This window comes from Lepisosteus oculatus, chromosome 11 (assembly GCF_040954835.1).
Source record: "Lepisosteus oculatus isolate fLepOcu1 chromosome 11, fLepOcu1.hap2, whole genome shotgun sequence".
Lineage (NCBI taxonomy): Eukaryota > Metazoa > Chordata > Actinopteri > Semionotiformes > Lepisosteidae > Lepisosteus > Lepisosteus oculatus.
The window spans coordinates 17,140,833-17,151,925 of NC_090706.1; the positions used below are offsets into that span (position 1 = coordinate 17,140,833).

Below are 11,093 nucleotides of genomic sequence, written 5' to 3' on the forward strand. Positions count from 1 at the left end.
GTTGATCGCATTATGAATTACTTTACTCGTACAGCTTTGCTTTAAACCATTCTACAAATTGTTTGTAACTCTGGATAAAGAAACCATATAGGCAATTGCTTTTATATTTTACTCTGATTCTCTCTATTGGAACACCACACCAATTCGTTTTTAAATGAATGTGCTTTATTTAACAAGACCTTATATTCATATAAGACCTATATTTCGTAGTCCTTTGACACACGTCTTAAGAATAAAGTCATCTTGAAGAACATTAAAATGTGCTTTGCGTTGGCATCGACCCAACATGACAAACAATGCATTGCATTTTCTTAACATTTCAAGTACATTACCAAAATATACAGACAGAACTCAAATTCTGTACAATTTAAATGCAACGCTAAGAGCTTACACAAGGGGGCTCTACAGTTACGCTTTCATAGAGCCACACACATGAGAAAAACGCACAGTATTACACCTTAAGCTATTAAGGCACTCCATTAAAGTTCACAGCTTATCTCTATCAAGCTGCAAGTCATGAGCTCATTAAAACATACTGGATAAAATATCCATTGTCAGTACAACTTTAGACAGCACCTAACAAAAGACATTAAAGACAACAATTCCGAGAACCTACTCGAGCAGGATCAAACGCACGGACGGTTCAAGCGTTAAGGTACAGAATACAACACAGTCAAAAACGGACACTTGTTAGCCGTGTCGCTGGACTTCAGTTTGAAATGAATTTGCTCGGAGCAGTTCGGGGCTGTTGACTGTTGATAACAGGAGCCTTTCCTCCCTGCGGCACAAGCGCGCGTCGCCGAAGCCGTCTAGTGCAGGAGGTGAGGGGTCCCGCGAGAGGTCACGCCGTCGTCCGCGCTGCGGGTCTCGCACCTGCACTCCTCCACCTGGAGCACGCGCCGCTCCCGGTGGGCGACCGCCCCCAGGCACCGCAGCGGCACGAGCACCAGCCGGCTCTTCGCGGGGCCGCAGCGCGAGCAGGCCGCCGAGAGGGGGCCCGTCCCCGCCGCCTCCCCCCCCGGCGGGACGTACAGCGAGGTGCACTGGCCGAAGCACAGCTGGTTGCGCACGGTGACGGTCTCGCATCCGGCAGCTGTCACCCGCTGGCAAAAGTAACGGTTCAGACATACAGTACCATCACTACCAATCCTAAACACAGGTCGTTTTTACCCGTTTGCTTTCATCTTTAAGGTATGGATTGTGAAATTTCAAGCCCCCACTGCTGTTTAGAGCGCTTCATATCCATCCTTAACTGGATTTCTGTGGTATGACCATTGCTGTAACCCATTAGTCAAAATAAATTGTCTAAGGTTTTGCAGCACAAAACTTTTTTAATCTAATTTTGTGGGGGGCTTTTTGAATTTAATTTTAAACTGAACACTTATCCGAATTTAGTGCACTTGTGCATTTCTATAGGAGCTATATTTCACTTTTTACAGCACAGTGTGACTGAGCTTGACCTATAACATTCGTCTCAAGAATAAATATTGAGAAATAAAAATTACATTTCAGCCTTTCACCTCTTCAGCCATTTAGTATTCTAACGACAAGGACCCCCCTCAGTTCATGAATTACTGTTTGCAGAAGCACGATGACAAAATAATTTAGTCACTGTTTTCCTTTTAATCAGTCAATCTATTCTTAATAGGGGACTATCAACAAGCAGTGTGCCTTATGAAATTCAATTCGAAAACAAAGACGTTCCCATGACAGGTCCGTGTAAACACCGCCATTTCCACATTGGGAGCAAGCTTGGTGTTCTAGACCAGCGGTTACCTGAGTGAAGGGCACGGCGGCGCAGCTCTGCTTGGAGGGCTCCTTCAGGTTCACAGGCAGCGCCAAAGTCTCCTTCGCGCTGTCGCCCTTCTCGATGGCCGCTCTCCACATGAGGAGACCCTGCTTCTTCCTGTTGTCCGCTTCCGCGCTGACGTCGGCGCGGGGCCGGGGACCCGGCAGAGCGCCCGGGCCGGGGGGGACAGCGGGCCCCGGCCGGCCCAGCGCCAGGAACGGAGGCAAGGCGCCCCTGGCGTGGGACCCCCTGCGGAAGAACTCCGACTGCCGGAGGAACTGGGGACTAACCTTCACCACTCTAACGGTCCCGCGAACGGCCCCCTCTAAGCCCGGGCCGTTTCCCGACGACTCCGGTTCCCTCTCCCGGGCCAGGAGGCTTTCCAGCGCGTTCGGGGGGAACCCGCCGGCCGCAGCGATCAGGGAGGCGCAGAGCAGAAAGTCAGCGAAGCCAACCATGTCTGTCTTATTATATTTCCCGCGTATTCTCCGGTTCACCCTGTCTTTACACAAATAGATTCTCTTTTTAAAGCGTAGGAAACGCTAAACCGTTTTTTTTAAATATTAAATAAAAAGCTTTTGGTAATATATGCTCTAAGATGTACGGGTTCAAGGTTACGTCAGGAGGTAACCCTGCTGTCAGCTCTGGCAGAGACGCGGCCCAAGGCGTTTATATACAGTCCCGGTCAGGAACTTCACCTGACTTGTCATCCGGGGTGTCGATTTTCCCATCCTTACAGCTCAGGCGGTAGCAGGGACTTCACAGATGACACCTGCTTAACAGGTAGACATGAAGCCGATCAAAAGATTTTATATTTTAATACCCTTCTTTATGAGTGTTGTTTTTTTTTTAATGGGAGACAGGTTTGTTAAGCGCCTGGTCTCTGACAGCTAGATCACAGTGGATATTGTACCGAAAACGTTGTCCAAACGATACGGGTATTTTGCGTGGCAGCTGTACATTTTTGACATTTCTTGCCCTGTATTAGGCTTGGCAGTTGTCTCAGATTTCACTGTGCTTACTAACGGTTGAAACCCGGTTTCAGCGCGTCAGAACACGACTTTAATATCGATGCGATAGATCATAACTGAAATAATCTGTGCTGAGTCGTAAATTAGATTTCCCTCTGTGCCATTTCAGGCCTTCGCTATGATGAGTGATTCTTGCTGAACAAGAATTGTAAATGAACGTCGAAATCGCAAGGAAGCGACATCTTATTTTGAGTAATATAAGAAACACACTGAAATACCTGGAAAAATTGTAATCATGATCAGTTTAGTTTACAGAGAAGCGAAACGGACGATAACGGAACGCGTTGTTGTCATTAGTCACAAAAAGAATGATTTTTTATGCTAAAAGTTAAAACAAATAAGCCAGGAAATTGTAAAAAAAAAAGACCAGGCGCGAAATTTAAAATAACCTGGAGAGAGTGTAAATGAAGTCAGTCCTAACGACTGATGGTGACGCTTGTTGGTGACATGACAGATCAACGGCAATTATTTGATCGCTAAACTGCCTGAGAAATACGAATGTCACAGTTTTCTTTCATGAGGCGATTTTCAATCTGCTTTTCCTGTTTTCTGAGGCTGCAGGACAAGTTTAAAGACCCAAATCGAAGGCGAGGGAGATGGGAGAGAGAGAGAAAAATGACATTTTTTCCTCCTACTGAAATAGACCGAGTTCATTTTGAGACAGAATAACGTACAGCGCAAAGGAGGAAAGGAGAGGCCTGAGAGAGTGAAGAGGACAATGACAATTTTAAATCTTAATTTGAACATTTCCTGTTTTCTTAAATGACTCAAACAAGACTTAGGTCTCCTTGTTTCGAAACTGAAAGCTACAGAAAAGAGAGAGAATGTGTGAAACGAGAGAATTCAGGATCCCCACATACACAAGTAGCTACAGCAGGTGTCTCAAACTCCCTTCCTGGAGATCACAGTTATCTTCTAGGTTTTCAGCTTGAAGGCTCAATAAAACAGTCCTCCAAATTCCTTAGGACTTTCCTTAAGTTTTAGAGTTGATGACTTAAAACGGCATTCACCTGTCTTCATTACAATTAAAACACCTCGGAGCCAGGTTAGAAGAATTGGAGTTCTGTAGTTAGTTAATTAGATTGGCTGGGTAACAGCTCTCAGTCGGAATAAACCTCATAAGACGGTGGGCCTGAGAGAAAATGAGTTTGATATCTCTGCCCTAGAGTTGTTTTTGTTTATTTTCTAATCGCAGAGTTTGGAATTCCTTTGTTTAAAAACATGATAGTAATGTTAGGGTGATGGTTTTTTTTATCTGAAATGTGCATTAGATACAAGAACTGACAGTGGGTGGGAAGCTCATCACTTCTCAAACTTTCTCTCAACTAGCTGTGTGCAGTGCACTGATTTAACACAGAAATAACATTTTTCACTTCAGCCCAATTTGGCAGGGGGGTAAAATGGCTTATTTTGAGTAAGAAACAACAGGACAACTTTTGTCCCAGAGGTGGCCGTATTGGTGAGACAGAAGGGAGGAGCGACCCCTCACCCAGCAAACCAACTCTCACAATCAGAGTTGTGCAGAGGCCTGCTCTTGGAAATGAAAGCTGTGATCCAGCTTTCATTTCCAGCTATCCAGCTGGAATGGATAGTACTGGGGAACACGATGGTCAATTTGTCTGACACAGCTAATTATGAAAAGGAACAAGAAGGGGCCTAACATAGTGGGGCAGAGTGGTGGCTCTGTGGCTAAGGATCTGTGCCTGTGGCTGGAAGTTTGCCTTTTCAAATCCCACAGCCGGCAGAGGAATCCTGCTCTGTTGGGCCATTGAGCAAGGCCCTTAACCCCAACTGCTCCAGGGGTGCCATAGAAATGGCTGACCCTGCACTCTCACAACAAGCTTCTCTCTCCCCACCTGTGTGTCTCATGGAGAGCGAGTTGGGGTATGAGAAAAGACAAATTCCTAATGCAATAAATTGTATATGGCCAATAAAGTGATCTTATCTATTGCCCTCTCCCTGGTGTGCACAGATCCCTGCGGGGCTCACTCACTCACAGCTGAGGTCAGGCTCATGTCATGTCTGATCAGAACTGCGAGCTGATATTGGAATAAACATTAAAGCTCGACCTGGAATGTGTGGTATTTGAACTGGTCACAGATGCTCATTTTATTATTCCTTTGTCTTACCAGAAAAAGGCATGGGAATTTGAAATGATAATGAGGACCTATAGACCCATTTTTACAACAATGTGTTCACAAGAGTGAACTGAGAAAAGCACCTGCCTCAAGGATACCACGGCAGTGACCCATCCTGGATTCGAACCCGAGACCATCCTAACCAGACCCTAACTGCTGCTCCACACTGCTGCTACCCTGATCAGTTACCCGTCTGGTGTAGGAATAATATATTTCACATGTCTGTCTGAGCAGTTTGTTTTATCTTATTCCTGTGAGAAAAAAAGGTACAATTTGCACTTCACAAACTGTCACTGCACATTGTAAAACTTAGACATTGTGACGAATTATGCTTATATAAGTAAAAATGTTGTTTCCTACTACTTATGACACACTTTTTGTACCCTTTTTGTGTCATCTCACAGAGGTAAAGACAAAAATCATATAGGAAATCATAATATACTATCAAATATCCTGAAGTAACAATATTATTTCAGGTGAAACAGTTGACTATTAGTCTGCAACAAATATTGCACTTTATCACTCTCAGCAAAGCATGGGACTTTTTTATAACTATCCCTGACAGGATTAGGTTTTGTATGGCTTTCAGGACAAGCGGGGGGGTGTGACAAAGACACTTCAGAGGAAAACAGTTTTATGGTGCAAACCATTACGAGCCCTGATGAGTCTTTAGAACTCACACACCCAGAGAGTGAGAGCGTCGTTAGAAAAGAGCGAGACACCTGGTGCACAGGAGCGTAGGTGTTTTACAATCTGATTGAAATGGTAATGATTCAGAATTGTCTTAAACTACACATTGTTTCCACAGGATTTACCACACTTCCTATTTTACACTCCAGCTCATGAAATCAAGGCATTCCACGTGCTTAAGGTGGATTACCATGTACATGGGAATACTACTGCAGTTCAGGGGCAGCATAGCGTATCTAGAGGGTTGCGGGTTTGAGTGCTCACTGCAGGCACTGCTGAGGTATCTCTGTACTTCCACCCTAGTTGCTCCAGTTCTACCAGCTGTATCAGTGGCAATCTGTATGGCCAGGGGGTTTCTTCCTTGTGACAGACAGGCGTCCTGTGCAGAGGGTGAGAGGGGGGGATAGTCACCTGCTCTCTTGAGAATCAGGATGAGCTCTGGCCCAGTGAGCCAGTGAGGCTCAGATATGGATCACATCACCTCCACCTTGCCCCCCATTCCCCATGAGCCTTGAGTTTGTATTTCAAGACTTCAAACAATGTAATAATAATAAATGCGAAATAAAAATTCTTTTCAATTCTGTATTTCAATAATGAAACTCAGGCATCTGACTAGTAACCTATCGTTGATATCGTAGGACCTAGGCCTGTCGTGTCACATGACCTTGTAAAGATGGCGGCCTCCGTGCTGTGCAGGAGGACAGCTTCGTTATGGGGTGTGTTTCGAAGCATTTCGTCCCAAAATACCCTAACACCCGAGTTCACTAGATGTGGGTCCTTCTTGCAAGTCGCCGCCTATAACCCCAAGCCCTTAAAACTCAACTTGAAGGACCCTTACATTCCGGATCGAGACAGCGAGAAGACTCCGGAGTGGCAGAAATCCGAGAAGTATGACCGCAAGCTGTTCGCCCGCTACGGGTCGGCTTCGGGGGTCGACGCGGCGAAACTGTGGCCGAGCCCCGAAAAGCTGAAGGAGATAATAGCCGAGGAGCAGGAGTGGAACCCGTCGCTGCAGGAGATGCTGAACAACATCGCCAGCAGAGAGAAGGAGAGAGCTAGGATACTTCAGGCGAGGTGAGCGGGGAATCGAGTCGCTAGTACCTGGGAGGTCTGCTGCTCTGCCTGTCAATTTTCTAGCGTGTCGCGTACGAAAAAGACCAATACACTACAACAAAGTTGCACGCAAGAGCATACATAAAGTAGCTTCTTTAATCGATCACTTCATGTTAAAACGATAATAAATTGTCTTCTTTTTGTTTAGAGTAACTCTTGCGTAGATCGTTTTTACAACAGGTTTCCGGACAGAACTGTAGGTATGAGAGATCATATTCTTTTTTTTTATTAAACGTATAAATAATTTACAAATACAGCTACAACCAGAGGATTGGAAACAGGTACAAGAGGGGAAAAAAAAACAGACAAAAAACATTTAACCGCCAGATGTAATGAAGTAAATTATGTGATCAAATTGCATTTTGTACATTCATCATATATCGTATTATTTCTCAATTTTTTATTGGATTTAAATAGTGTTTCAGCTCCACCTCAAAAGTGCTAAAAAGGGGAGTATTATTAGACCATTTTGATTTATGAATGTGAAATTTACCCAGAATGACTAATAAATGTACTATAAATAAATGCTCTTTTTCCAAATTTTCTATTAAACAGTACAATAAAATATCAAAATCCTTCAATCTAAAAAACACCTTTAACTGCCTGCAAACAAAACTCTGCAAGTCCTTCCAAAACAACTTCACAAACCAACACCTAACAGATAAATGCACCAAAGATTCCCTTTCAGCCCGACAAAAAACACACAGATCATCCTGCTCCTGCTTAAATTTAGAGAGCACTAATTTAACTGCATAAAACTTATGAACAATTTTAAACAATATCTCTTTAACTTTATTTGTAATACAATATCTATCAGGAGTTGTCCAAACTAACTTCCAGTTTATATTTTCAAACAGTGCATTCCAAAAAGATAAACAAGGAGGGATAAGATGGTGTTTACAAAGTTTCCTTATATGAGTATTGTTACATTTCTTATCCTTTATTTCCATGCCATCCGAGAATAAATCCGTTGTAAGACCAGAAAGGACGTCAGTCCTAATAGCGCTTTGATTTGCTTTTAACAAGTTCACTACACCTTCCGGAATGGTATCAAAAACTATTGCATATTCCTTAGAGGTGAAAGGGAGCTGAAATCTCTAGGAATTCAGGATAAGTAAACAATCTACCGTCTTGATTCAACAGTTGAGCCACTCACTAAATACATTTTGTTGTTATACCAAGTCTGTAAAAAAAAACTTAAATGTTTTTATTATTCCAAATATAATATGTATGTGGTGAAAAATTGTGTTTGTATAATAAAGTCCAGTATCATAATACTTGCTTGTGAAAATTAGATAACTTAATTGGGATTTTTTTATATCAAAGTTACATTTTAACAAAAAGTCAAGATCCCCAACATTCAGAAAAATTGTTTGGAATAAAATTCAAAATACTCTATTTATTATGAATATATTTCCTAATCCAATTAATTTTAAATGTTATATTTGACATATAAAAGTCTATAACATTCATGTCACCTTGATTTTTTTGGTTTACTCAGAAGGTGTTTTCTAATATAATGAGGTTTATTCTTCCAAATAAAGTTATATAATAGTTTGTCAAACTCATCAATGAGATACGAAGGAACGTTCAGTGAAAGTGAAGGGTACACAAAGCGAGAGATACCCTCTGCTTTCGACAGTAGAACCCCACCTGCCTACGATAGGTCCCTCATTAACCAAGACTGGAATCTTTTTTTAGTTTTATCTAAAATAGGTGTAAAGTTCAATTTACATCTTTTATCTTGGTCTTTACAGACTATAATTCCCAGATAACGAACCACTTTCTTCACAGGTATATTCACTAATGCATCTAAATTAGAATCCTTAAGAGAAAACAGTTCACACTTGTCAGTATTCAAAGACAATCCTGAGACTGATGAGAACACATTTAAAACCTCAATTGCTTTAGAGACTTCTTTATTATTCTAAAAAAAAACAGTAGTATCGTCTGCTAGTTGACAAATCTTAATTTCTCTTCCCAAGATACTAATGCCTTCCATAATGCTATTATTAATATGAAGAGCCAAAGACTGAGTTACTAATCAAAAAGAAAAGGAGATATTGGACATCCCTGCCTAGTACCTCTGCCAATTTCAAATCTCGGAGATGTCCCGTTATGCAATCTGACTGAGCTATTACACCCATTATTAAGAGTCTTAACATTCTGAAAATATTCGCCAAAACCAAAAAATTCTAAACACTTAAAACTAACTCTACTGTATCAAAAGCTTTATTAAAGTCCACAAATAAAATATAACTATCATCTTCTATAAGATCACTATAATCTATCACTTTACCTCCCACCTCATATTTGATGGCTCATTCCAAATGACACCTTGAGGTGCTGTGCAAGAGGTCAATTCGACTGCGCTTCTTGTTTATTGGGTACGAGGAACCGCAATGCAAAACGGAACGGTATTTCAGACCTTAATAGTAAAAACACCTTCATTTAAGGTTCATTTTTAACCGTCATGAAGTATTTCGTTTTTACTAGCCATTAAGTAGTTGGTGAACTTGTTGCTAAATACGGTTTTGAAAACGTGATTTCCCCCCTTCATTTCATGGCCACTTATTTTACATTCAAAAGCATTACTTTTCTTGGAATACTTGAGGCAAATTAAAATAAGGATCCTTTAACTGTTTCATTGTGTTTTGTGATTGGAAAACGTAAGAGGTTTGACAATCGTAAAATTAGCACATTCGGCAGCCTTTAGTAAGATAATTAAATACAAACTCTGTAAAAAAAGAAGTTGTTGCTGGCTTGGTGTAGACAATTGAAGGTTGGTTTAGCAATACTTTGACCGTCTTTTAATTTAACATCATTTAATAATTATAATAATAATTGCTGACACTTATATAGCGCTTTTCTGGACACTCCACTCAAAGCGCTTTACAGGTAATGGGGACTCCCCTCCACCACCAATGTGCAGCATCCACCTGGATGATGTGACAGCAGCCACAGTGCGCCAGTACTCTCACCACACACCAGCTATCAGTGGGGAGGAGAGCAGAGAGATGGGGATTATTAGGAGGCCATGATTGGTAAAGGTCAGGGGCAATTTTGGCCAGAACGCTGGGTGTAACACCCCTACTCTTTTCGAGAAACACCCTGGGATTTTTAATGACCGCAGAGTCAGGACCTCGGTTTTACGTCTCATCTGAAGGCGCTTGTTTACAGTATAGGGTCCCCGTCACTATACTGGGGCATTAGAACCCACATGGACCGCAGAGTGAGCGCCCCCTGCTGGCCCCACGAACACCTCTTCTTGCAGCAACCTTAGTTTCTCCCAGGGGGTCTCCCATCCAGGTACTGACCAGGCTCACACCTGCTGAGCTCCAGTGGGCTGCCAGCTGTGAGTTGCAGTGATATGGCTGCTGGCTTATTTACAGAGTTGTACCTTTTTACTTCGCTTTGTTAGAGAGAAGCTCATCGCCGCCAACATGGCCAAGATGCCGCAGATGGTGGCGGACTGGCGGCGGGACGTGCGGACGCTGAAACAGAAGCAGCGGGAAGACAAGGCCCGGCGGGACCGGCTGCTGGCGGAGGCGAGGGAGCGGTTCGGCTACGCGCTCGACCCCCGCAGCCCCAAGTTCCAGGAGATGGTGAAAGAGATTGAGAAGGAGGAGAAGAAGAAGAAGAAACTGCTGAAAAGGAGGAGAAAAGAGGAAGACGCGCGAGCGACGGAGGTTTCAGGAACGTCCGAGCCCGCCTGAATTTTGGCCTGACGCTCAAAGCGGACTTGAGGGTTTTTTTTTAATGAGCTAGAGCTTTGAGAACACAACTGAATCAAGTGAGGCGCAAACAAGGACATTTTCTGAGAAGTTCAGTTTCACTTACCAGTTTTCACCCCATCACTTGTATAAAACATTTTGCTGCGACACATTAAGGCTGCTGTATACAAACAGCACTAACGTAAGGTAGAAAAAAAAACAAATAAAATAATATTGATTACTTTCTTTAGACTCTGTATTTTATTTTATTTACCCGGTTGCGTCTTTGCTAGCTTATGCGTTTTTATAAAACCCATATGTACCCCCACCAGTGAAAAACCTGACCTCTTGAAAACTTGGATAATGTCCAAAGACTAAACAAAGATTTATGTACAAACAAGTAATTAAAAACTGTCTCTTGTGTGGCTGAGCCTTTAACAAATGATGGTGAGATTCTGTGGTATAAATAACTCCTCTGTATGTGTAGGAAAAAACTTTAGGAAAGTAATGTATGAGAAGGAAGTATACTTTCAGAGAAATGTTAGCAATATTAATAATGTCAATGCAGTAGGATCTCTGTTACATAAACCAGCTGAAGATAAGGCTTCACCCTTTATTT

The 11,093-nt window shown here is 42.5% G+C and overlaps 2 protein-coding genes and 1 long non-coding RNA gene across 3 annotated transcripts; 2 read left to right on the forward strand and 1 right to left on the reverse strand.

Annotated features, from left to right (window-relative positions):
- Positions 1–167: 167 nt before the first annotated feature.
- On the reverse strand, positions 168–2,563 carry dand5 (DAN domain family, member 5). Its single transcript, XM_069195912.1, has 2 exons — positions 1,777–2,563; positions 168–1,103 (listed from the first exon to the last, which is right to left on the reverse strand). The coding sequence occupies exons 1-2, from the start codon at positions 2,245–2,247 to the stop codon at positions 810–812; spliced, it is 765 nt and encodes a 254-aa protein (XP_069052013.1). The 5' UTR covers positions 2,248–2,563; the 3' UTR covers positions 168–809.
- On the forward strand, positions 2,510–3,780 carry LOC138241873 (uncharacterized). The gene is made up of 2 exons (XR_011191143.1): positions 2,510–2,572; positions 3,375–3,780. It is a non-coding gene; the product is annotated as an uncharacterized lncRNA (long non-coding RNA).
- A 2,514-nt stretch (positions 3,781–6,294) lies between these two features.
- gadd45gip1 (growth arrest and DNA-damage-inducible, gamma interacting protein 1) lies at positions 6,295–10,720 on the forward strand. Its single transcript, XM_006631509.3, has 2 exons — positions 6,295–6,722; positions 10,183–10,720. Exons 1-2 carry the CDS (start codon positions 6,322–6,324, stop codon positions 10,475–10,477), a joined length of 696 nt encoding a protein of 231 aa, XP_006631572.1. The 5' UTR covers positions 6,295–6,321; the 3' UTR covers positions 10,478–10,720.
- The last annotated feature ends 373 nt before the right edge of the window (positions 10,721–11,093 follow it).

Bases quoted from the DNA above. Each gene is read 5' to 3' on its own strand.
- gadd45gip1 (XM_006631509.3), top strand. From the start codon at position 6,322: ATGGCGGCCTCCGTGCTGTGCAGGAGGACAGCTTCGTTATGGGGTGTG. The intron at 6,723-10,182 runs GTGAGCGGGGAA...TCGCTTTGTTAG, and splicing joins GCTAGGATACTTCAGGCGAG to AGAGAAGCTCATCGCCGCCA.
- dand5 (XM_069195912.1), bottom strand. From the start codon at position 2,247: ATGGTTGGCTTCGCTGACTTTCTGCTCTGCGCCTCCCTGATCGCTGCG. The intron at 1,104-1,776 runs GTAACCGCTGGT...TACTTTTGCCAG, and splicing joins CCGCCGTGCCCTTCACTCAG to CGGGTGACAGCTGCCGGATG.